The sequence below is a fragment of the Gymnoscopelus microlampas genome (genome assembly GCF_963454915.1).
Source record: "Gymnoscopelus microlampas genome assembly, chromosome: 1".
In the NCBI taxonomy this organism is placed as follows: domain Eukaryota; kingdom Metazoa; phylum Chordata; class Actinopteri; order Myctophiformes; family Myctophidae; genus Gymnoscopelus; species Gymnoscopelus microlampas.
Genome location: NC_139962.1, coordinates 10,824,383 through 10,851,026, shown reverse-complemented (window position 1 = coordinate 10,851,026; position 26,644 = coordinate 10,824,383). Strand labels below are relative to the sequence as shown.

The 26,644-nt window shown below is 42.4% G+C and overlaps 4 protein-coding genes across 4 annotated transcripts in view; 2 read left to right on the top strand and 2 right to left on the bottom strand.

Moving 5' to 3' along the window:
- The window catches only part of eprs1 (glutamyl-prolyl-tRNA synthetase 1), a 42,722-nt gene extending 22,602 nt beyond the window's left edge, over window positions 1-20,120 (top strand). The window contains exons 18-35 of the mRNA XM_084067127.1: window positions 252-437; window positions 855-1,043; window positions 2,192-2,428; window positions 3,555-3,833; window positions 4,143-4,376; window positions 5,749-6,026; window positions 8,438-8,489; window positions 9,009-9,218; window positions 10,419-10,491; window positions 10,580-10,659; window positions 10,760-10,861; window positions 12,071-12,226; window positions 13,031-13,228; window positions 13,534-13,707; window positions 14,699-14,859; window positions 17,345-17,423; window positions 18,414-18,478; window positions 18,959-20,120. Coding sequence (XP_083923253.1) covers window positions 252-437; window positions 855-1,043; window positions 2,192-2,428; window positions 3,555-3,833; window positions 4,143-4,376; window positions 5,749-6,026; window positions 8,438-8,489; window positions 9,009-9,218; window positions 10,419-10,491; window positions 10,580-10,659; window positions 10,760-10,861; window positions 12,071-12,226; window positions 13,031-13,228; window positions 13,534-13,707; window positions 14,699-14,859; window positions 17,345-17,423; window positions 18,414-18,478; window positions 18,959-19,109 — 2,904 coding nt within the window. The 3' untranslated portion in view covers window positions 19,110-20,120. The remainder of the gene's footprint in view (window positions 1-251; window positions 438-854; window positions 1,044-2,191; window positions 2,429-3,554; window positions 3,834-4,142; window positions 4,377-5,748; window positions 6,027-8,437; window positions 8,490-9,008; window positions 9,219-10,418; window positions 10,492-10,579; window positions 10,660-10,759; window positions 10,862-12,070; window positions 12,227-13,030; window positions 13,229-13,533; window positions 13,708-14,698; window positions 14,860-17,344; window positions 17,424-18,413; window positions 18,479-18,958) is intronic.
- LOC311042004 (protein N-terminal glutamine amidohydrolase-like) lies at window positions 16,452-17,072 on the top strand (the record flags this gene model as incomplete). Its single annotated transcript, XM_084052503.1, has 1 exon — window positions 16,452-17,072. The coding sequence occupies one exon, from the start codon at window positions 16,452-16,454 to the stop codon at window positions 17,070-17,072; it is 621 nt and encodes a 206-aa protein (XP_083908629.1).
- Window positions 20,121-21,469: 1,349 nt separating the features above from the next.
- LOC311042727 (hatching enzyme 1.2-like) lies at window positions 21,470-22,264 on the bottom strand (the record flags this gene model as incomplete). Its single annotated transcript, XM_084053677.1, has 1 exon — window positions 21,470-22,264. One exon carries the CDS (start codon window positions 22,262-22,264, stop codon window positions 21,470-21,472), a length of 795 nt encoding a protein of 264 aa, XP_083909803.1.
- Window positions 22,265-25,226: 2,962 nt separating this feature from the next.
- On the bottom strand, window positions 25,227-26,021 carry LOC311037347 (hatching enzyme 1.2-like; the record flags this gene model as incomplete). Its single annotated transcript, XM_084046474.1, has 1 exon — window positions 25,227-26,021. The coding sequence occupies one exon, from the start codon at window positions 26,019-26,021 to the stop codon at window positions 25,227-25,229; it is 795 nt and encodes a 264-aa protein (XP_083902600.1).
- Window positions 26,022-26,644: the final 623 nt, after the last annotated feature.

Below are 26,644 nucleotides of genomic sequence, written 5' to 3'. Positions count from 1 at the left end.
ACGAGTCCGAATTTTGCGTATATTCGCTATTTTCGCCGGTGTGTAAGGACCTTTATCCTTTTAGACAAAGTGTTTGACTGTACTCTCGCTGTTTTTACATTTCTGTCTTATAAAATATTCAATCAATCAATCAATGACGTGATGCTAAACAAGACTAGTTGATTTAACTGAGTTAACATCGAGGTACACAATGCTCTAATTAGTACACACACCTTGCTCCTCATGTAAATGTCCTTTACTACGCTCTTTAGCCCGCTCCCCCTGCCAAGTCTTCAGCGGCCCCCCCTGCCAAGTCTTCAGCGGTCGCCCCAGCAGCCCCAGCAGGTGATGTGTTCTCCAGCATTGTGGCCCAGGGTGAGGCAGTACGCCAACTGAAGGTTGCCAAGGCTCCCAAGGAGGAGGTTGATAAGGCCGTTCAGCTGCTGCTTGGCCTAAAGGTATTTTATTCACTACATAGTCAAATCCTTGGTATTGATTTAACTCTGAGAGTTTATACATTTAACCAAAATGTTATCCATTTGGTTACATTTGTACACTCTCAGTCACAAATGAATAAACACTGAGGAGTTAACTGTAGATTTTCATTTAATATTTAATACTTAAATTAGAGGCAGAAAAACATGTATACTAGATTTAAGGTCAATAACGCCAATGGAAAAGCAAATGAGCAGTGACTGGGATACAGCAGTAAAAATAAAACTGTTGATGAACGGTAAAAGACTGTTGTACCTAAACATTGATCTAAGAAATAGATATGTCACAATATGGAAATCAAATACTCTAAAAATAAATGATAATTTCGTGCTATCTTTAAACTTGCTTCTAAAGTTGGATAATATGTGTTTAACCTGCAGGCTCAGTTCAAGCAGCAAACTGGTATGGACTACAAGCCAGGCATGGCTCCACCCGCCGCTGTACAAGCCCCGCCCAGTGCTAAACCAGCCCCACCTACGTCCTCCCTTGACTCCGTCTCGTGTCCTTTCGCCCGTGTGGCCCAGCAGGGTGAACTCGTCAGGAAACTGAAGGCAGAGAAGGCTCCCAAGGTACACTACTGCTTTCTCAACCACTAGTCTGATTCACTTCAACCTAACCAAGTCAAGTCAATGTGATTTTAAACTATTCCAAGGCACTGGGTTCTCACAAGGCTATAATTATTTATATTGGCAAAGCACTTACCTAGTACAGACTGTGTTATTTTGAATGTCTTAAGGCCGAATGTACAGTTCATGGGCTAAACCTCTCACTATGAGCGATGGTTTGCCAGCCTGAGTCATTCAGTGGAACTGGGTCAAGGACGGCCGACTACGGGCCGACCCATGGTGTCCTAGCCCCCAACGATGTTCTAGGAGTGTTGGAAATTCTGAGCCTCAGTCATGCAGTCTGACGGTTACAACAACGCTATTCACAGGTCGCATTTGGTTCATTTCACATTTAGTTCAACCAATCTCAAAACCAGTCTCATGTGATTACAATATGGCAGTCGAAAATCTGCAGATCGCACAGTCTGACACGGCTGTTAAGCTCTTTAGTCTTGAATATTTGTGCTGTGAGTTAGACAATTTAATAAATATTTTAGCCTCGCGAGACGAGATAAATCTTTTAGTCTCGTGAGACGAGACCTTTGATTTCACATTACTCATAGCTTGCCTTTCTTTTCCGCTTCTCTCAGTGAAGCGCTCTCAACAACATGGTGTATAGAGCCAGATAAACAACGAAAAAACAATACAAACATTCTATGTCATATACACAGTGTTAATTTAACTAGGGGTGTGGGAAAAACATCGTTTTGAATACGAATCGCGATTCTCATGTTGATTTCTTTTCTTTCTTTCTTTTTTAGTATTTTTGTATAATTACATGTTTGAGAAGTTGCAAGTTCTGGGTTGAATCGGGGAAAAATATAATTTTAATCGAGAATCGTTTTTTAATCAGAAAAAAAACATTTTTCAATCGAGAATCGTTTGTTTTGAAGAAATCTGAAAAAACGGACCCCCGGAATCGAATCGTGAGATAGCAGAAGATTCACAGCCCTAAATTTAACCATTTGTTACACAGTGTGAGATGTAACCTAATGGACCCATACTGATCCATTGGTTACATTTGTACACTTGGGAGTTAAATTAACCCTAAGGATTTGACTGTGTAAATAATACACAATACAGTTGACAATATAATGGACATGTTGTTTCAGGAGCAAATTGATGCAGCAGTGAAGCAGCTCCTCGCTTGCAAAGCAGAGTTCAAACAGTTGACAGGGCAGGAGTATAAACCTGGGGTCACCCCACCTGCCTCCAGCCCTGCTCCCCCCACCACCACCACCACCACCACCACCACCACCTCCTCCTCTTCCTCCTCAGCAGGCTTATATGAGCAGGTATCTGAACAGGGAGAGGTTGTGCGGAAGCTTAAGTCGGAGAAAGCCCCAAAGGTATGCTGACACATCACAATATTACAGTTTTTTTTCTTCTTAATTGCACTCAATATGTACATATTAATACTGTGTAAACATGGCATTGTAATTTTCTACTGAAACCGCAATTGTTCAGTTCAATTCAATACTGCATGGGGAATTTGTCATGCAGCATGGCTCAATGGCCCTCATTTATCAACGCGGTGTAGACCAAATAATGGGCGTACGGTGAGATCATCGCAACTTTCGGCATTTATCAATATATCCTGACGTTGAGTTCAGCCTTCGGCCCGTTCAGATCTCACGTCTGGTCGGAGGCAGTTGTTGACTTTGGCTACACCGTTTGTTCCATTGTAGACATGCGGAGCAGCATTGTCCCACCGTCTGACAGGCATTCATGGCGATGTGGTATCATAATCCGTCATTCATGTAAACTACTAGCCTACTTGATTGACAAATATTGTACCGTTACGTAGTTGGGGTGTGCGTGTGCGTGTGTGTGACTTGACAGTCGAGCCGGCGAAACTCTTTCTCATTGGGTTTCCATGCTTTGTTTTGTCGTATGCTGGTTCATCATGTCGCAAAATCGGGGCGTTTCGAGAATATTTAAGGGCGTGTTATTTAAATGACCCTCGTTTTCAGACGTCAGATTTATCAACGCTCCGACCAAATGTACGCTAGGATTGGCTGTATAGGATCGCTTGATAAATGTCACTTGGACTTTGGTGTAAGGCGAAATATTGGCAAAAATATAAGCAATTTTTTACGCTCCATTGATAAATGAGGGCCAATATAACAACATAAATCACAGTTTAGTAATCTAAACAATAGACAGGATCAAAAGAATCAACAGATTATTGACTAGTTAGTTACAAACAATAATTGCAATGTGACTAGCAGGTCTGATAAATTTAAGGGATATTTAAATTTGTAATTTATTAGACATTTTGGGACTTGAAAGAGACTTGATTTCAATGTTAAGACGTGTACACAATGCCTGGTGTAAATGTGGATAAATCATTTCTAGACTCAATTGGAATGCAAAACGCATATCGCCTGTGTGTGTGTGTATATGTATTTTTCTTTTGTTCATTCATTCATTCATTCATTCATTCATTCACCCACCCACCCTTCTCTGTTCCAGGAGCAGGTTGATGCAGCAGTGAAACAGCTGCTAGCTCTGAAGGCACAGTACAAGCAGGCCACTGGCCAGGAATATAAGCCTGGCGCCGCCCCTGCCCCAGCCAAAGCTCCTGCCCCAGCCAAAGCTCCTGCCCCAGCCACGGCTCCTGCCCCAGCCAAAGCTCCTGTCCCAGCCAAAGCTCCTGCCCCAGCCTCTGCTGCTGCAGGCGCTGGTATCTATCAACAGGTAGCCCAGCAAGGAGAGGTGGTCAGACAACTGAAGGCTGACAAAGCCCCCAAGGTGAGACCAGAAATAATACTAGTAGTGGATTTATTTATGCCGTTGACTTTATTTAGGATTGCTATTATTTCTACTGTGCTATTACAACTATACTACCAGCAGTACTAGCATTAATGAATATTACTACTGAAGTATTACTGTAATGAACACTGTTATAACTACTATCAATTATAGAACGCTGCTGAACAATCTTCTTCATATACCTTTGCAGTTTTACGGACAGTATTATTGGTTTAATAGTTGTACAATGTGTGAAATGGAATTTTTGATGTTGAAAAAGCTTTTGCCATCTTGCTGACTAATCTTCAGGATCAGGTGGATGCAGCAGTGAAGCAGTTACTGGCTCTGAAGGCTGAGTGCAAGCAGCTGACTGGACAGGACTACAAACCTGGACTACAAGCCCCAGCAGCAGCAGCACCACTCGTCCAGTCAAGCCCCGCTCCTACAAATTCAGGCTCCTCCCCTCAGGTCCAGGAGCTGTATTCTCAGGTGGCTCAACAGGGGGAGCTAGTGAGGAAGCTCAAATCTGAAAAAGCTCCCAAGGTAGGTGGCCTGGGGGGTGGTTTGTTTATAAAACTAGACCGATGCCCGTTTGGCTCTGGCCTACTAGGGAACGATGCAAATAGAGAATGCATGCCCCACCCTGTTATGCAATACCAGGGTCATGCCCATATATGGGCATATCGGGGGGGGGGGGGGGGGGAATCTGGCGGTTCTGGAAAGGCCTTGTGCAGTGAGTGGTAAACGTTTGTGGAGAATGTTTGAAGAGTGCAAACTGACTTTGGAAAGTAGACTGACTAAGTAATCAAATGGCAGGTGTGGGTAATTCGACAGGTGTGGGGAATTTGCCAAATCAAGCTTAGGCTGGGGTTTTCATGGCAATCAATTGGCTCATTTGGGCCACAGGCAGAGCCTTTTCTGAATTTGAAGTCGGTCGGTTGGTCGGTTGTCGAGATGGACGTGGATTCCTACGGGTGCTTCAAGCGGTCAAAAAAGGTGAATTTGTTATAGTCGATTAATTGCGAAAAATATAATAACATTGTTATTTCGATCATGCGTTAACGTGTTAATGATGCGTTAACTTTGACAGCATTCATTATTATTACTATTATATTCTCAGTCAGGACCAGTGAACAGCCTTGCAGACCCGGTTCATGTGTTGACGCGTCCCTGAGCAAGATACTTAACCCCCGACTGCTTCCCTATCTGAGCATCCATCAGCTGGGTGAAACTGAAATCCTCCTATAATTCTAGTAACCTCTGAGACCAAACCTGTGAAGCCAAACCTGTGAGCCCAAACATTTTCCTGCCCGGTTCTCCTCAGTGCCTGGAGCTATTGATCTCAAATTGCGCACAGCCATTCACCATTACGATGTGCGTCGGACTGCGAAGCCCGTTTTCCGATATCACTAAATCTCAGCTGTTTATTCACATTTTTATGTCAAAGAATGTCGCCATGCTCGCATCTATAGCCCCACTGCTTTACACTGTTGAGCGAACACTCGCCTCCGCAGCCGTGTATGCGCGGACACGCACGTGTGCATGCACGTTCGGGAGGCACGCGTCAAAATGTACATTTGTGTTCGCGCGACGGCCGCGTATGTGTGTTCGCGATGGGGGACAGCTCTGGCCGGGATGTACCGTTGTGTGTGTGTGTGTGTGTGTGTGTGTGTGTGTGTGTGTGCTCCGGCGAGGGGAGGGGGGGCGCGCGCAACGGGACACGCGGGGGGGAGGGATACGGGACGGGACGGGACGGGACTGGACACACGGGGAGGACGCGTGACAGGACGTGCAATAACCCCACGTTTGCAACTACTTTTGCCTGCGCACTTCACCGGGTATGGTCTAGTAGTCATAACACACACACTTGGTAATCTATTAATGGATGGCATCCTGTGTTTTTTTCCCATTCCAGGATCAGGTGGACGAGGCTGTGAAGTCCCTGCTGGCCTTCAAGAACCAGTACAAGAGCCTGACGGGACAGGACTACAAGCCTGTGGCTGCTGCAGGTGCCACCGGCGGAGAGGACAAGAACCGCAAGGAGAGGGAGAATAAGTCCGAGAAGCAGGGAGGAGGAGGAGGAGCAGGAGGGAAGAAGGCCAAGGGAGAGAAAGGCGGCCAAGGCAAGGAGTCTTCAGGAGGTGCTGGAGGAGGAGCCGGAGGAGAAGGCACGGGGCCCAAAAAGCAGACACGGTGAGAGACTTGGCAGAACCAGAGAGGAGAGAGAGGGATGGAGCAAGAGAAAGATGCAGAGGAGGTTGCTAATCCCAAAACTGAGCAATTAACCCTAGGGTGGATTTATACTTGGTCGTAGGACCACATTGCGTAACAAAAATAACATAAAAGCATGTCGCAATATAACATGTTTTTCAGTTGAAATTCATTTATTTTTATTTAGTGACACACCTGTATGAATTAGTCGTAAGTGTCCACACGCCACAGTGTCAAGTCAAATTGTGTTATGAAGGAATTTACATCTATCATGGAAGATACACATTTATTTATTATTTATTATTTATTTATTTTATTTACAGCATTTGGCTGGCGGTCATTTATAATTTCTCACCCTATGATCTCAATTTTAAAAAATGGTGTTCAGATTAACAAAGGTTGTTGGATAGATTGTGTGGAGGTTGTGGTTAGGTGTGTTCTATTTTCACTGCTGAGGATGTTTGGAACCTCAGATGTCTGTAGTGGAAAATAAAAACTCTCTTTCTGAACGCTATCTTGGCTCTCTGCAGTGATGTCATTGTCTTTGTTCTAAGGCCGTTAGAGTCCCACCCCCCAAAAAAACTAATGAACAGACAATCAGCTGAATATTCGATTGCGTTTACTTTGCACATACAGGGTATACTATTTTGTAGAGGGTTTTGTATTCTAAAAGTATCACAAGTACACTCAGTGAGCTACACGCGGAATGGAACCCCTAACTTTTGTGATGTTAGTGCCATGCCCGGTTGAATGTGCTTTGTGTGGTATAGATATTAGAAGAAAAGTTAGTGAGAAGTATACGCATTCTTGGATTCGCTGGCTTCATCTACATGTATGAAGACGGACCACCTATCAACCAAAAATTCCTCCCTATTTAAATGAGTAGCTATTAGCTAAACTTAAGAAGATGGATTTTTCATGTGCAGACGCTCAGCACTGGTGAGTTTTAGTGACTCGCTCACTGCTCGATAAGGTGGCTGCAGTTTGATAAGTGGAGTGTTAATGCCGTTGGCTGTATTGCATCCTATTCATTATTAACCCACAGTGTATATACATTTTTACCATCTTTATATTTGCATACTGAAGAAGATATTTCATATTATAGTCCTGAAAGTGACTTATGGCTGAACATCCCAAAACAAAATACATAAAGTAGCACACCTGCACCTCGTTGAGATAAATCAAACTAGGGGGTTATGACATGATGTTGCATCAGCTCGCTCTCTCGCCCCCCCCCCCCTCTCTATTTTTCTTTCTTTCTCTCTCTTTTTCTCTTTTTGTCTGTCTGTCTCTCTCTCAAATCATGATCGTTGAATGTTCTTTTCATGCGCGTCGTGGTCACACAAACGTTCCATTTTCGGGACTGCCCCATGCTCTCCTTACTGCAACATGCCTATTGAAAGGTAGTATGTTACAGCAAAATTTCATTGTGAGTTTATTGCGTCTTTGCATGTTTGCTTTGATTTTGAGGAGTGAGACGGACAGACGGGGGTGGAGTTGTTCACAGCTGTGTTCATGGCTTTGTTGATTCTGAATACAAGCCTGCTAGTCAAAAGACGTGGTGTGGGGAAGGTGTGAATGACCGAGTCCTTACGATGCGTTAAGCAGGCTACTGACCTGACATCTGTTTTCAACTTGCAGTATTGAGCCATATAGCAGGGAGATAAGCTTGAGATCAGGGCCACATAATAAAAAATACATATTTTGAGGCATGGCTCGGCTGGATTAGGAAACAGCTGTGATATAGAGGTCCCTTTAGAAACGAGCCATAATGCCTGTGTGTGTGTGAAGCAATATTTGTTGTGGTAATGTCTCAATGTAACTCTCAGTGTAACCATGCTCAATTATGTGTTCATTTTTACAGTCAGAGTTAAATTGACACAGAATTTTGCAGTATACTCTGTGTCCATCCCCCTCTTTTCTTCCTGAGAAGCATGTGTTGTCACCTAGAGCCACTAATTTGACAAGCTAACAAACACTGTTTGTACTAGCTAGCTCATATGCAAACATTATTATTAGCTACGTTTACTTGTAATTTGCATCAAATCAAGTATTCTAGTTACCGGTGCATCTTAATGCCATAAAAGCATGGTACCTGGAATATCCAGATATTTTATGGGATATTGAAGCATAAAAATAATGTATATTGTGAATAAGACCTATTGGATTCGGTATTCCTGACACTGCATGTATACTGTGCTTAGTTATTAAGATTGAGAAGTGGCCTGTGAGAACTGCACTCTTTGTGTGGTAGTGTTCAAGTCAAACAGCATGTTTAGAGTGTACATATAGTTGGTTGCATGTTGGTGTTGAGTGAAACGCTATGAATGGCACTAAAACTAGATAACACATTTTGAAAACGATATCACAAGTAGCTTTCCCACTCTCTGCAGGTTGGGAATGGAATTCAAGAAAGAGGAGAACCTGGCAGAATGGTATTCCCAGGTGAGTCATAAATAATAATGATTCGAATAATATAAATACAAGGTACCTGCTCTATTTTTCCTCATAATTTCTCTTAATTTGTACATTTGTATTTATATTACTTACGCACAATTAGTAATATAAAAATATATGTGTGTGCTGTTTATATTACAGAAAAATACTTTATAACAGGGGTCTTCAACGTTTTCAGGTCAAGGACCCCCTAACTGAGAGAGAGATGAAGCAGGGACCCCCTCTGTATTGTATAAAATTGTGTTTTAGATAAACTTGTGAGCTTGTAGATCTGCTATTTTTGGCTAAAGTTCTCTTCAGAAAAAGGATGCTAGTGTTGAAGTGGTTAATGTAAAAAAAAAAATCATATCACACAAAGATTTGGCGGACCCCCTGTAGTAACTCAGAGGACCCCCTGTTGAAGACCCCTGCTTTCTAACCATGGCGTTTGCCTGCATTTATCCCTCGTGTTTCTCAACATTTCCTGCCTCCATCCTTTCCCCCTCTCTATCTGTGTTGTCTGTCCAGGTGATAACCAAGGCAGAGATGATCGAGTATTATGACGTCAGTGGCTGCTACGTCCTTCGCCCGTGGTCCTTTGCCATCTGGGAGACCATCAAAGAGTTCTTTGACAAGGAGATTAAGAAGCTGGGAGTGGAGAACTGCTACTTCCCCATGTTTGTGTCCCAGGCAGCCCTGGAGAAGGAAGCATCCCACATCGCAGACTTTGCCCCAGAGGTAAGCAAGGCTGGGGTTGAAACGACATCATCTTGAGATATTATATACTTAGTCCCCCAGGGCTCTTTTTCTAAGATGTTTTATTATATTTTTCCCTCTACACAAAATCTGAAAATGGCAGATCTGAACACTTAACACATTGAATGCCTAAAACGAATTAACTCGTTTTTAGCTTTTCATCACTTGAGTGCCAAGATCTGCTAAAAACGAGTTAACTCGTTTTTAGTAAAAAAATATTTTTTCAAAAAAAAAAAAAAAGGTTTTTTTTTTTTTTTTACTTTTTTTTTTTTTAATTTGACCCAAAGACCAAGGAGATATGAATTTTCGAAGATCTATACTCTCATCCACTTCCTTGTTAACTTAAAACTTTCAAATTTTGTATCTCGGCTCCTGAGTACTTTTTTTTTTCCATTGAAAAATCTCTGGCATGAATAACAATAGGCAGTGAAAATAATTCAGGCAGTCAATGTGTTAAAATAGATCTGCTATTTTTACTACATGTTCACCTCAGAATAGGGACTGCACAATATAGTTAAATTTACCCAGTTAGGGTGGGTACATTTAGAGGGCAAATTCCAGGCGTGTGCAAATTGACTTTGCAGATACCCCAACAACAACCAGTACAATAAGCAATATATTGGGTGACCTGTCTTGATGGCTCGTTTGTTTACTAGCATTTGGACAATATGATTGGGGGATCTGTTTTGTATTTAACCCTTTTAAGACCTGGAACGCATCTGTGTCGCATCTTTTTTGATTTGAGCTAAAAAAAAGCATTATTTTACACTTTGGCTATTCAAAAATAGCAGATCTACAAGCTCATCGCGCGGCACCGAGTGCCTATGAGCTTGTAGATCTGCTATTTTTGAAAAATCGTGAAAATGTGTGCACATCTTTGAATATATATATATATTCTTTTAAAGCAAACATTAACTCAAATCCTTGCTTCTGGGGGTCCCTGGAACAAAATATTTTGAGATGGGGGTCCGCGGCCAAATTCATATCATTTTGGAGGTCTCAAGGACCATGAAAAAGTTTGAAAACCACTGATATAGAAACATACGTTTTTCAGAAAACCGTTGGGATTTAGAAGACATTTTGCAGAATCGGAACCTCAGGCCTCAATGGGTTAAAGCTGATAGTATTTTATTTAGTTTTATATACTGAATTTCTGAATATCTTAACCCTCCTCCTCCTCAGGTGGCGTGGGTGACTCGCTCAGGGAAGACAGAGCTGGCAGAACCCATTGCTGTCAGACCTACCAGTGAAACAGGTCAGTCTCACAAACATAGTCGTATACTACATAAAACGCATACATGGAGTCTGCTCAGTGTGAAATAACAACATTATAAATGTTTCAGTGATGTACCCAGCCTACGCCAAATGGGTCCAGTCCCACAGAGACCTGCCCATCAAACTGAACCAGTGGTGTAACGTTGTGGTCAGTGTCTGTTCACACTCATTCATGTCTGGTGGTTTGTTTAAAAAGAAAAGAATCATTCAGTGCACATTCAAACACTTGTCTCCTCTCTCCTGCTCAGAGATGGGAGTTTAAACATCCTCAGCCGTTCCTGAGGACCAGAGAGTTCTTGTGGCAAGAGGGACACACAGCCTTCGCCACCAAGGAAGAAGCAGCAGAGGAGGTTTGAAAATCATTACTACTTCTTTTCCATTTCATATACTGTACGTTTATCTTAGTGCTAGCCTGGTTCCAGACGAATCTGCCTTTGCAAAATTGCATGCACTTTAGCCCTCGGCAGATTAGGTCTGGCCCCCCTCCATAGAGAATTTATTTCTCTCCCGCAGTTGTGCGGGACCAATCAGGGCCCAGTATGGGCGGGCTTATCACCTTATTTGGAGCAATGACGTACAAGGAAGCACTGCTCTGATTCGTTCGTACAAGGAAGCACTGCTGTGATTGGTTTAGGTCTAACCAATAGAGTCCGTTTGGATCTTTTTGTAACCGCCCCTTGGAAAAAAAATCTATCGTTGATAGGGACCAGACTAATATCCACGCAGTGTGTCGTGTGATATTGTCTGGCCACGCGAGGCTATCTTAGTGCACAGCACAAAAAATTGCATCTCTGACCACTGCCTCCTCTACCGTTCTCTCTGTCACTCTGTCCCTCCCTCTCTGTACCCCACCATTCCTCCCCTGTCTATCTTAGAATGTGAAGATCATTTTTTAAAAACTATGTCTGCAAAATTGCAAAAAAACAGGCCAGAGGAACCATGTTTAGCTTTGTTTAGACAGTTAGCATTGTGGGATCTCAATTAAATCACTTTTTATGGTCGCGCAATTGCGTGGCAACAGAAACAAAGACGTGGATGATAATGCCTGTAGTCTGTAACACGCCACTTTGAAACACAAAATAAGTGATCACAGACAGAATTGGAGCCTTTTGAACATGATTTTTCAAAAGATAGGCAATTTTTCCTGCGCAACACCTTAGGACTTAAGTGGTTAATAAATGTCTTCACTTGATTTTGATTTTCTGTGTTGTTCACTTGATCTCCTAATTTACTGTCAGATTTAAAGAAAATATGTCATAGCAATCTTGATAGTATGGCCACTTACGTTTATGGCACTTACTCCAACCATGCACAATGAATGTAAATAATTTGTCATAAGTGGCGTCCTCCAGCCTAAATTCTAATTTGTACAATGTTTTGTAGAAGAACACTTTCCTTCGTCTATTGGCCACAGTGCCTGGTACACACATGCGTACACTGAATACTTTATCAACCAACTAGAATAGAATAGTACCTCTACATTCTTACTGGTTGCTGCCCATGTACTGTAGATGCCTGCATTAACTGATGACACTGTGCATGCATGTTTGTGTTTGTAGGTGTTGACGATCCTGGACCTGTATGCCAGGGTGTATGAGGAGCTGATGGCCATCCCGGTGGTAAAAGGCAGGAAGACGGAGAAGGAGAAGTTTGCTGGAGGGGATTATACCACCACGGTAGAAGCCTTCATCTCTGCTAGTGGCAGAGCTATTCAGGTATTTCATCCCCAAAGAATACACATACATACTGTACATTCATAGAAGTTAGCCTTTCAATTTGTTGGTGTCTTTATTTTCTTTTAGAGATTGTACTACATGCTGTGTGTTTTGTTGGTTTCTTGTAAAGTACATTAAAGGGGCAGCTAACAAAATATAAGACAACATATTTCTCCTTTTACATGGAGTGCAATCTATCCATCCAGATAGTTTTGGTGTACTGAGGTTTAGAGATCTCTGCCATTGAAAGGTCCAAATGCCATTAGAGGCCTGAGGCAAAATGTCTTCTAAATCCTAAACGGTTTTCTGAAAAACGTATGTTTCTATATCAGTGGTGCTCAATCTTTTTCGTGTCAAGGACCCCCAAAATGATATGAATTTGGCCGCGGACCCCCATCTCAAAATATTTTGTTCCAGGGACCCCCAGAAGCAAAGATTTGAGTTAATGTTTGCTTTAAAATAATATATATATATTCAAAGATTTGCACACATTTTCACAATTTTTCAAAAATAGCAGATCTACAAGCTCATAGCGCGGCACTCGGTGCCGCGCTATGAGCTTGTATATCTGCTATTTTTGAATAGCCAAAGTGTAAAATAATGTGCAAATTTGAAAATCTCAGCAGCTGCAAATTATGCAAAGAATTGCTCTTCCTCATGATAACCCACAGACCTCATCATGAACAATTTGATTTAACTAATTCCTTCTGCCGTATGTCCACCTCCTGTCCATTAATACTGACGTGCTTCCTTCTGTGTGATGAAAATAATGCAGATATATATATCTCTCTCCTCCTCTCTCAGGGAGCCACGTCTCACCACCTGGGTCAGAACTTCGCCAAGATGTTTGAGATTGTATTTGAGGACCCTAAGAAACCAGGTGAAAAGCAGTTTGCCTATCAGAACTCATGGGGCCTCACGACCAGGACCATCGGTGTTCTGACCATGGTCCATGGAGACAACATGGGCCTGGTGCTGCCGCCCCGCGTCGCCTGCCTACAGGTACGTACACACACACACACAGACACACACAGACACACACACACTAGGGCTGATACATTAATATTCAAATTTCGAATATTCCTCGAATATGGGGGAAATATGTATATTTGAATATGAAAATTAATATTCGAATTAAAAAAAATATATGTATATATTTTCTTTCATGTTTATTTGACAGGAACAATACAAAAAAAATGTATTATTGGATCCGATACACGCATGCACACACTGCAGTTAGAACATTTTCAACACACATACAGTGCAGTTGAATGAAATGCACTAAGGCGTGTCTGTCTCTCTCTCAGGTGATCATCATCCCCTGTGGTATAACAGCTAGCCTGCCAGAGGCAGAGAAAGACGCCATTCTGGCCAAGTGTTCCCAGTACCTCGGCAGGCTGCAGAGGGCTGACATCAGGGTGAAGGCTGACCTCAGAGACAACTACTCCCCTGGATGGAAGTTCAACCACTGGGAACTCAAGGTAAGGGGGAAAAAAAACAAGCAATGGAGAACGGACAAAGGAAAAGGAGTACTAAAGGGGTGTAGGGAGAGGGTCTGATTCATGGCTTCTACATAAATAATAAGCAAACATAGATCACAATATTACATCAGAATAATACAACAGATTAAAATCTCACCCAAAAAGATTACGGAAATATATTGAACAATATTTCATCGAAAGAACATAGAGAAAGTGTAAGTGCATGTGTGCTTTTACACACATACTGTGCACATGAGTGATCAGCCACAGCAAACATTTAGAAGATTATATTATTTATATAATTGTTTTTAAACTATTGGAGATCCATTTGTGGCTCTAAATCAGCTATATTTGTCTACCAATGTTCTGAATTACTTGTACTTTAATCTGTTGGTTAGTATTTGACAATGTATCACATAATGGGCATGACAAATAAACCAAAATGTGAAATACTCTACTATAAAAAAACACACTCTGTGAACAACTATTCATAGTTGATGCCTCATTTGTTTGTTTGTTTGTTTGTCATGTTTATTTCGAATATATATATATATTTATAATATATATGTCTCATACAACAATGAGATGAATATCAGATTAAAATATAGCAAAAAAGAAACAAAAGGAAAACAAAAGATAGAGAAAGTAATCAAAACATATCCGAAAAGGAGTGAGAAGAAGTAAAAAACGTATAAACTCCCACCCCTTTAATACCTTTGAATTAAATAATTACTTACTCGCTGAATTCTGTGCCTAATTCATACAGGTTGCTCAGAAAAATCATTATTATCTTATTATTATTATTATGAAAATGACTACGCTGTATTGCCGCGCCACGTATCAACATGTGGTCCATAGATTTGATACATTCACATCACCCTGCCTGTCCTGTGTAACTAGTGAGGCCTTCATCAACTTTTCTGTTTGTAGATCAGGAAAAAAAAGAATATCATAGATTGTTTGTGATCGTGATTTATCCCCCTGTCCTCAGGGAGTGCCAATCCGCCTGGAGGTGGGTCCTAAAGACCTGAAGCAGAATCAGTGTGTGGCTGTGAGGAGAGACAATAAAGACCGCGTCACTTTGGCAGAGGCTGAAGTGGAGAAAAGACTCCCACACATACTGGAGGAGATCCAGAACAACCTGTATAAGAGGTAAGCTACAAACCATGTACTATAACCCATTGAGGCCTGAGGTTCCAATTCTGCAAAATGTCTTCTAAATCCTAACGGTTTTCTGAAAAACGTATGTTTCTATATCGGTGGTTTTCAAACTTGTTCATGTCAAGGACCCCCAAAATGATATGAATTTGGCCGTGGACCCCCATCTCAGAATGTTTTGTTCCAGGGACCCCCAGAAGCAAAGATTTGAGTTAATGTTTGCTCTTTTTTTTTTTAAACTTTGTTTATTGGATTTTTCCGCAGCAGTATTCAGCATTAAAAAAACATAATAAGGTACAGAAAAGCTTTTTAAAGCAACCAAGAGTTAATGTTTGCTTTAAAAGAATATATATATATATTCAAAGATTTGCACACATTTTCACAAATTTTCAAAAATAGCAGATATACAAGCTCGTAGCGTGGCACTCGGTGCCGCGCTATGAGCTTGTATATCTGCTATTTTTGAATAGCCAAAGTGTAAAATAATGCTTTTTTAGCTCAAATCTAAAAATGACACGGATGCGTCCCAGGTCTTAATGGGATAAACACCACCAAGACACGCTGCACAAACCTACGTGCAAACACAACCACATTTTGGATAAAACAAATGCATGTGTAGAGAGCAATGTTGGGTGTTTTGGTTTGTGACCAGAGCTCAATCATCGAGAGTGAGAGAGGATGAGCAATGCTCAATAACCCGGGCAATGTTGGGTAGTACCGAACCTCAACAAGCTGATAGTCTTCTGTATAAAGTTCAAGTTGTCTGTGGAGCTGTGCTGTTGGACATGCCTGACATCATGATGTCAAACCAGAGCTCCATAGCGAGAGGCAGAGGGAGTATTTCACCCACGCAATAAAAGAAAAAGTGCAAGTGCCGTAGGAAAGTGACACCGATAGGCCTACATGTAAAAACTGTAACAGTAGGTGTGTGTTGTATATTTATTTGATGTGTAAAAAAACGGATGGGCGCATATACAGTCCAGTATTTAGTGGAGCAGAGCGTAGAGCCACTTGTGGGATGCTTCTGAAACGCGTCTAGTGGAATCACAAGCATTGGCTACATAAATTATATTTAATCACTGCGATCACATCTGGCGGTCACGTCACAGCCGGAACGTAACGAAGGCACCACCCCTGGTGGAAGCCAGAGTTAACCTTGTCCTACATCATAAGTTGGAGAAAGAGACATTCCACTTTTACTGGCATGATTCCAATCAGTGCCATTTTCTTCACATTGTTTTCATGCTTTTGTTGTAAATATTGAATTTCTAATTTCATAAGGAAAGTCAATGGGGCTCTGTTCGACCTGAAACTTTGCACAGATTTGGAGTCTTATGTCATAGACATCTATGACATAGACGACTGACGTCACAGGCTGGCCACACGTGACATCTTGATTTAACAGTTAAACAAATTCATACTTTTGTTATTTATTTTATCATCTTGAGGTGTTTGAGCGTGTCTGAGCGTGACATACAGGCTCATATCTTTATCCTGCCTGCAACGATGCATGGTAGGGTATTGTCTATGCATGTGTCTGGGAACAACATAACTGGAAAACCGATCAAACATATCAAAGGTTGATGATGAATAACAACTACATGAATATCACTCCGTCCAGGGAGGACTGCGTTTACACAAGTTGTTACTGTGAAGAAAACGTGTGGAAGCTTTGTGAGTTCATCAAGGCGGAGAAGAAGCCCGATACGTTGGGAGAGGTTTTTGCCGTTTTCATCTCCAATGACAACAGAATGATCCCTCTGTGGAAACAGAAGTCGGGCCGCGGGGATGAGCCGGCGATTTGGGACTACCACGTGATTCTCCTCCACGCCAGTACAGGGCAGAGCTGGATCTACGACCTGGACTCTGAGCTGCCGTTCCCCTGCCCGTTGACGCTGTACGCAAGACTGGCCTTCCGCTCCGACTGCGGCCTCAAAGCGACCTTCCACAGGAAGTTGCGAGTCATCCCCGCAGACAGCTTCCTGTCGACATTTGCGTCTGACCGCTCCCACATAAAGGACGACGAGGGGGCGTGGCGCTCCCCTCCCCCTCCCTACCCCTGTATACACACGCCAAACTGTAGGATGAATCTGGATGACTTCATCAGCATGGAGTCAGGCGTAGGATGGGGTCAAATATTCTCCCTGTCGCACTTCATACAGGAGTATACACACACAACATACACACTCAAACACAATCTAGTTTAATATCCTATATATTAAAGTTGCCTTGTAGGTGGGCGGTACATATGGGCATGTTACATTATGGTGTATAACTGTCTGGTGCTCAGACAGTTATATACACCTTGCTGGTGTCACTGATATGATGCTCTGTGACAAGCTCACAGTCTCTTCATGTGGTCTGATGGGTGTGCCGCGAACACTATTGAGACTTTTTCAGTGGGCCCTGATCCAGAAAATGTTGAGAACCCCTGGTTTAGGTTGTTAAGCTGTACTGTATGTGTGACTGTGTGTTTCAGGGCTTCTGATGACCTGAATAAACACATGGTGGCTACAGACTCGATGGAGGAGTTTCAGAAAGAACTGGACCAGGGCAAGGTGAGTCAAACACACAACACTTTATCAGAACTCCAACCCTCTGCCTCAGGGTTAGAGTTCTGACTAGAGGGTGACTAGATCTCTGAATAATGAGGATGGGGCCAGTGTCCGTGGATGGTTTATTTTTATGCCATTGTGTATGATGTACAATTATTTATTTTTTTACATTTTTAGCTCCACAAGGGGCTCTAATGCCTGATTTGTACTTGGTTGCACGCTGTGTCACACACCAAAAATAGCAGACCCACAACATGTCTCAGTGTAATGGGTTGAGATTTTAGATACATTTTTTTGATGTGCAACTCTGGCGCGCAATTAAATATAAAAATCACAAAATCAGGTTTAAAGGTGGCAATGTTGGTTCAAAAGCACTGCTTTTCAACTCTTGAAGGACAACTTCACCTATTTTCAACCTGTCTTCATATAATTGATTTTTTTGTCTCAGAGGAGGGCTGTGGACAGTTCAGAAACCCGTCTACCAGTGACATCATCGATGGGGAATCCAAGCTAATAGAAACTACAGGCTTTCTATTCCTGGAAAGTTGGCATGCTTTGGAAGCCATTGTTGTCACGTTAATAAAAATCAAAAGACAAAAAAAAATCAATATAAAAAACCTTCATAGCGATGATGTCACTGGTAGATGGGTTTCTGAAGTGTCCACAGCCCTCCTATGAGACACAGATGAAAAATGACACAATTTTATCAGGAGCATTAGTGAGGATCTATTATATGAAGATAGGTTGAAATGGGTGAAGTTGTCCTTTTAAGGGCTATTCACACCAAGCACTATAACTACCTATTATATCTTTCACCATTGAATTTGTTATCGTAGTGGTGTGAACTCTGCCACTCACTTAACTTAACTTGATTTTTTATGATTGATTTTTAAAACAATATCTTTATAGTTATAGTCTGTGCTTGGTGTTAATGGCCCTTTAGTCTTGTTTATGACAAATATAATTTCTCCTCAACACAAATATGTATAACAGATTGTCCAGATTCCGTTCTGCGGAGGCATCGAGTGTGAGGACTGGATTAAGAAAACCACAGCCAAGTAAGTTCCACATAATCATTGTAATATCACATTTTATATGTTCCTGTACTGTACATCATATCATTCCCTTGATACCATAGAAATAATATGGACTATTATTAGTGATTAAAAAAATGTACTGTAAGTCTTTATGAAACTGTTAACTAAATAAAACCAAGTGTAAATTCGAGTCAAGTTCCATTGACTCCTGCAGTCGCAGGAGGGGTATTGGTGTCACCTGCTGGGCCAGTAATCAGAACTGCTGCGCTTTCATTACTTCCGCATTGGCTTCAATCTCAACAGCATAACCTTGGCGCTTGCTTGATACCTATTCTTCAAAGGATATAGCTTATTTTTTTATACACTCATTCGTTTTTTATTTCTATTTCTTTCCTACTTTGTAATTGTGAGCAGCTAGAGAGCAACTACACAAGTAAATGTAAATTTACCTGGCGAATAAAACTAACTGTGGCTCTCTCTCTCTCTTTCTGTGTTCTCCAGGGACCAGGACCTGGAGCCCGGGGCCCCCTCCATGGGAGCCAAGAGTCTGTGTATCCCCTTCAGTCCCCTGAAGGCCCTGCAGCCTGGACAGATGTGTGTGAGCGGCAAGGAGGCCGCTAAGTACTACACCCTGTTTGGACGCAGCTACTAAACAAACATGATGGTGGTGGACAGTGTAGTTTAAAAGGGCTTTCTTTTCTTCCTTTCATTTCTTATCTTGTGGGTTTAGGCTGTTGAGGTTATTGTGGAATTCATGTATTTTCTACACTCTATTTTTATTTTCCCAACAGTTGAGATGGCACAACGGAGGAGCAAGTCTAGGTTTATGTCTGTTGTTCTAAGCTTTGGTCCTGAGGGGCCAGAGTACTGTGGTTTTCTATTTTAATATAAATTCATCACGTGATGACCTATCCTAGTCTAGATTAGTCCCTGGTTAATAATGATGATAAATGATAAACATTATTTATATAGCACTATTCAAAAAAAGGTTACAAACAAGACCAGTAGTTGGACCAAATAAACCAGCAGTACTCTGGGTCCCCTGGAACAGAGTTTAGAATTACTGGTTGGTATTTTCTGTTCAACCATGTCAGAAGATGGGTGTAGTATTGTGTTTTTCATCTCAAATCTTGGAACCCCTGAGAGTCCAGCTGTCCAAGAGTAGTACTTGGAAAATGTGAAAACTGTGGAAATGTGGAAAATGTGAAAACGTGGGTGCTCAGTAAAATCCGGTGTTAATTTGTACACTTTCGGTTAATTTATTTTCTCCACTTAAATTAACACTCATGTTACAGTGATATAGGTCTTGCTGGAGAACAGCACTTTTGACATTTATTTTGACTGTCTTTCTGTCCATTTCCTCCTCTCTGTGTTCCCTTGGTTATGTCTCCCCTGCACTCAGACTATCTCAGGACCTCTGCAGGCTTGACTCAGGCATGGCATTAAGCTTACACTGTCAAGGCTGTGACAGCCCTCTTTTACAGCCCTGCTGTACAAGTAGTGTGTGTTGTCAATGGTTGACAACAAAATTCCCCAGGACCAACCCGACATTACTGATGGAATACTGTCACTTAACATACATGTGATAAAAAAAAGCAATTCTTATCTTGTTTTCTCCTAGTTATAACTACAATGTATAATAATAAAGCCTTCGGAATTCCCATGGAGTGTTTCCAGTACTGCTTTCAGAAGGATGGATGGATAGATAGCTAGAGAGTGTGTGAGTACAGTACATTCCTCTTTGATATACATTTTAAAACAGGGAAGATCCAGTGCACATAGAAAGTAACCAGTAGTGCACAGAGCTCTACAGAAAGTTTGTGTCTATGATTACTTCAAATTTTACAAAGGCCAAAATAAAAATGAAGACCATTATGTAGTAATTCATTCTTGCCTTAGGTTGAGAGTGGGCTAAGTAGTCAATCTCAAAGCACAAATAAACAATGAAATGCAGATCTGCATTTTATTCGCATTGCTTAATTTTGTTTTATCCACTATATTATCTAATACAGTATTTTGCATACAGTGCTATATTTGTGTCTCCCAGTTGTAATTAACTAGAAGTTCGGGCCGCTACGCGGCCCGAACGTCTAGCGTGACGCGTCGTTCACTTTGCAGTGCCACCTTACAGGCACCTCACAGTGTGAGAGAGAGTTTTGTGCTCTCCTAAATCCACGGCAGGCTTTGAAAGTACCCACTTCAGAAAGAGGTGATGTGCATCACCTCTCCAATGACCAAAACCCACTATGGAAGCCGTCGAACTGGTGCGATCTGACGGCATCCTAGAATTTATAGGTAGGATGTGATGTCATGTGATGTCATGCTGTCGTGAGATTACGTCACACTGGCGTTGTCATCGTGATGTCAGATTACGTCACACCGTCACACTGGCGTCGCATACGGACAACCGACATGGCGCAGGATTCAAATTGTATATATAGATGTGATGTCATGCTGTCGTGAGATTACGTCACACTGGCGTTGTCATCGTGATGTCAGATTACGTCACACCGTCACACTGGCGTCGCATACGGACAACCGACATGGCGCAGGATTCAAATTGTATATTGTGATGTCATGCTGTCGTGAGATTACGTCACACTGGCGTTGTCATCGTGATGTCAGATTACGTCACACCGTCACACTGGCGTCGCATACGGACAACCGACATGGCGCAGGATTCAAATTGTATATATAGATGAAAACAAAAGCAGGACACAAATCAAAGACCCATTTCCACTTTGTAAAGACTGACATGAACTTTATTAATAACCAGATGATCTTTACATGCAACTACAGGAACTTGTTCACTGTTGTCTTCAATGTAATGACCCTCATTCACAGTCATTATGTCACTCTATCCTCAGTGTTAGCACGCAGTCATAATACATAATGATAGCACTTGGTTTTATGTATCAGAAAATGTGAGCAGTAAAATCAACAAGCTGCTAGAGAAAACATTTTCAAACCTAAATACTGTGCATCAGAAGCTGAGCCACAGATCAGGAGCTTTCAGCAGTTGTACAGTCTATTAATCCTCACGATATCGAGATAGGACATGCCCTGTCTCTGGCCGATCTGCACGGTGGAGTCTGGGATGGGGGTGATGCTGTCTTTGCCGTACTGGATAGAGAAGGCCGTTCTACCATAGTGCATGATGGAGGAATAGTCATAGGGGGTGCCCAGGTTGTTGGTGTACTGCCTGTAGAAGTTGTAGGCATTGTTGGGGTTGATGTTGTCCCAGTTGATGCGGACGTACTGGTCACGGTCGCTTCTGGTCTGCTCGTGCTGGAAACCCAGGGCATGGTTGATCTCGTGCTGGATGATGCCGTGGTGCACGCAGCCATTACGCATGAGAGAGAGCACTTGCTTGCCTCCGACTCTGCCCAGAGAAGAGTAGCAGCCATCTTTGTTCTCGATGCTGATGTAGTCGCGCTCGTTCTTCTGACGTGGCTCAAAGCGGATGCAGGTCATGTCGTGGAAGGACTGCATGGCGTATTGGATCTGAGATACCTCCCATGGTTTGAATTCGCTGCTCATCGTGTAGGGGATCGTCACGAAGCCACCGGCGTCTTTCTTCCACAGGCAGTTGGAATAAAAACAGTACATGGCGTTTCTGGTTCTGGGAACGAGCAGGTCTCCCTCCAGCAGCATCTCTCTGGAGCCGTTGTTGGAGGACAGAATCCTGGTGCTGATGTCGACCGCCTGGTGGTCGTCTGTCTGGACCTCTGATCCACTTCCTTCTTCCAGGATGGGATGGGCCCAGGAGAGACCCAGCAGTAGCAGGAGGCCGAAAAGGAGCTTCATCTTCACGGTGTGTCTGGGGGCTCCTTAGTCTCTGATGGTGCTGGAGAGGCTTTGGAGAGGGTGCTTGGTGAATGAGTCTACAGAGTCCTCAGCCTTTATACTGACCTGCATAGGTGTGTCTGCTGGAGGATTAAGGGTTGTGTCCAGACCCCTGAAGCCTAAACAAACTGTGAAGGGAGGATTCCTCAGACCAACCTGTTGTTTCAACAGTTGTCTGTATTAAAGAGAATTAAAGGGAGAACTAGCATTGATTAAGCGGGGGGGAAACATGAACACAATCAGGTTTACATGAACATTTCAGATGATCAGCTCTAACTCTAATTATTGTGAAACTACATTTGGATTGCAACATGGTAACCATAAGAAGAGGTCTCACATGATCACAATCCAAACAGACAACTATATAATGCATATGTACCCCATGTTATCTAAAAATAGTCAGCAGTAATTATGATATAATTACTTATACTAACCACATTCAGTGAACCCTAAAGTTGTTTTTCTGGGGGCGAATATTCAGTGAAAATAGCAGTTGCAAGCTCACGAGTTACAAGGTAACGCATCGTGAGGTGTTGTGAGCTTGTAGATCGGTAATTTTGTATATAATGTTCACTCTAGATTCAGAATAGGAACGCTAGGGTTCATGTGGTTAGTGAGAAAAACACTGCTCATCTGTCAGACCTGGGTGAGATGCTGGAGCCAAAAGGAAACCAAATGAACAATAAAGGGCAGCCTCTGGACACTCAAAGCTGCTTAAACATCATATTTATAATGTCTTTATAGCAAGCTTTCGGTCATAGACCTTCTTCAGACAACTCTTAGAGTGTACAAATGTTACTAAATGGAACCATACATGCTCAGTGGTACAAATGGATAAATTAATACTGAAGATTTTACTATGTAGGGCATTTTTGCTTTGAGTGAAGAGAGACATCCACTGAGGGACCCAGCTAGAGAAGTAGTTTACAATGTTCCTGTAGCACTGTAGTTAACTTTATGGAGATAGAGTTGTTCTCATAAGTATTTGTGTAAACAGATTGACAATGTGTGAACGTGTATGTAAATAGTTCATCTGTAAATATAAAACACTTTCCAGAAATACAAAACATATTTTTTAACTAAAAGGGTTACCATCAAGGTCACAGTCTGTCTTTTTCTTGTACTGCAGTATCTCATGGTTATGAATATTGTTGAGTTGGATATTGTAGATTCCTGTTCCTAAATGTTTTAGGGACATTCAACTTTGAATATAGAGGTGTCTCTATCTACATATAGCCATATTGTGTGTGTGTGTGTGTGTGTGTGTGTGTGTGTGTGTGTGTGTGTGTGTGTGTGTGTGTGTGTGTGTGTGTGTGTGTGTGTGTGTGTGTGTGTGTGTGTGTGTGTGTGTGTGTGTGTGTGTGTGTGTGTGTGTGTGTGTGTGTGTGTGTGTGTGTGTGTGTGTGTGTTAGCCACACAGTGCTTTAGTCCAAACACAACGTTTGCTAACGGGAATGGAACTCTGGGATTTGTATTATTAGAACACACTTGATATGACCAGCAGTATCACCAAACCACAAAACAGAAGATCTTCAGGAGTAGAGCCTGTGACTTCATTTGAGAAAATTAAGATGAGAAAATCAGAAATTCCACGTGGAATTTGTGTGATAAGTAAACCTGTACTAGGACTAAAGGTCTTTAGTTGTAGGGTTCAGAGAGGGTAGCAGTGAGTGTTCTCTGGGGTTCTCTCTCGGTGAAAGTGAGGAATTGAAGAGACTGGAGGGAGGCATTCATTGTTAAGCCAACCGCCTCACCACTTGTGTAATTCAGTGACTCGGAGACATCTGCGTTTAAGGCTGGCACCGCTGTAGTGGTCCACCCAAAAAAAAGGCTATACATTGCTGTATACTGGTACTGAGTGTAACCCACTGATGATAAAAAACACTTCAAGTCTTAGGCTGTGGTTACATTTCAACTGCAACTTCTGTGATCAGATGTGACAGATCATAACTTGTGTCCACACTTGACACTTCAGTGCAACATCCCTGTTCAGACTTTATTTTGTTATATATTATTATTTTTATTCTTGGGGGCTTTTCTGTCTTTATTCAATAGAACAGCAAAGAGATCCAAGAAAATGGAGAAAGAGTCAGCCAGGAGATGCCACGCAGCAAATCTCCCGCCGGGCTCAGGAATCAAACCCGGGAATTCAGAATCCCAATAAGACACTGGTGTTTAAAAACCTGAAACTTGTATTGACAGGAAAGAGGCAGAGGAGAAAATGCTATAATCAGCTGGGGCAGTGTGGGCGGGGCATCATCAGGGCATATATGTTTTTGAAGGGCAGAAGGCCAAACAGAGGCCATGGCCTTCTTGGCCTCGATGAAATTCCTGCCCTGCATGAGGTGAAGATACGATTGAAAATATGTGACATGTTCCTTTAAAGCTTAACATACATGTAACTGTGCACAAATACATACTCTTTTAGTCACTTAACTGCCTGGGAATGAGACCGTTGTAACTTTGTAATTTAATAGAACATTTGAATGACTTTCACGCACACACACAAGCACGCACGCACACACACGCACACACACACGCACACACAAACACACACAGTAGATTAAATGACCCAAATACACTTTGTTAAGACTATGACACAAACTTTATTAATAACCACATTCATTACATGTGACTACAGGAACTTAATGCATTTATCATAATGACCACATCAAAGCAGAAGGCTAGGTTGATGCGACCAGTGTTTCACATATAGTAGTTGGTTTTTTGGTTTCTATGTAATCATTCTCATTCTGTTATGTTACTCTGTCATCAATGTTTGCAGTTATAACAGATACTGACAGACATTTTGGGTTTTGATATATATATCAGGATATGTGAGAAGAGAAAAGTCAGCACAAACTCCTGGAGATATTGTCAAACTAGGTCAGGTTTTTGTGTCACCTACATTCTAAAGGAGCTTTCAGCAGTTGTACAGTCTATTAATCCTCACGATATCGAGATAGGACATGCCCTGTCTCTGGCCGATCTGCACGGTGGAGTCTGGGATGGGGGTGATGCTGTCTTTGCCGTACTGGATAGAGAAGGCCGTTCTACCATAGTGCATGATGGAGGAATAGTCATAGGGGGTGCCCAGGTTGTTGGTGTACTGCCTGTAGAAGTTGTAGGCATTGTTGGGGTTGATGTTGTCCCAGTTGATGCGGACGTACTGGTCACGGTCGCTTCTGGTCTGCTCGTGCTGGAAACCCAGGGCATGGTTGATCTCGTGCTGGATGATGCCGTGGTGCACGCAGCCATTACGCCTGAGAGAGAGCACTTGCTTGCCTCCGACTCTGCCCAGAGAAGAGTAGCAGCCATCTTTGTTCTCGATGCTGATGTAGTCGCGCTCGTTCTTCTGACGTGGCTCAAAGCGGATGCAGGTCATGTCGTGGAAGGACTGCATGGCGTATTGGATCTGAGATACCTCCCATGGTTTGAATTCGCTGCTCATCGTGTAGGGGATCGTCACGAAGCCACCGGCGTCTTTCTTCCACAGGCAGTTGGAATAAAAACAGTACATGGCGTTTCTGGTTCTGGGAACGAGCAGGTCTCCCTCCAGCAGCATCTCTCTGGAGCCGTTGTTGGAGGACAGAATCCTGGTGCTGATGTCGACCGCCTGGTGGTCGTCTGTCTGGACCTCTGATCCACTTCCTTCTTCCAGGATGGGATGGGCCCAGGAGAGACCCAGCAGTAGCAGGAGGCTGAAAAGGAGCTTCATCTTCACGGTGTGTCTGGGAGCTCCTTAGTCTCTGATGGTGCTGGAGAGGCTTTGGAGAGGGTGCTTGGTGACTGAGTCTACAGAGTCCTTAGCCTTTATACTGACCTGCATAGGTGTGTCTGCTGGAGGATTAAGGGTTGTGTCCAGACCCCTGAAGCCTAAACAAACTGTGAAGGGAGGATTCCTCAAACCAACCTGCTGTTTCAACAATTGTCTGTATTAAAGGGAATTAAAGGGAAAACTAGCATTGATTAAGCGGGGGGGAAATATGAACACAATCAGGTTTACATGAACATTTCAGATGATCAGCTCTAACTAACTATAACTAATTATTGTGAAACTACATTTGGATTTCAACATCGTAACCATAAGAAGAGGTCTCACATGATCACAATCAAAACAGACAATATAATGCATATCTATGTACCCCATGTTATCTAGAAATAGTCAGCAGTAATTATGATATAATTACTTATACTAACCACATTCACAGTGAACCCTAAAGTTGTTATTCTGGGGCGAATATTCAGTGAAAATAGCAGATGCAAGCTTACAAGGTAACGCATTGTGAGGTGTTGTGAGCTTGAAGATCGTGATTTTGTATATAATTTTGTATCTAGATT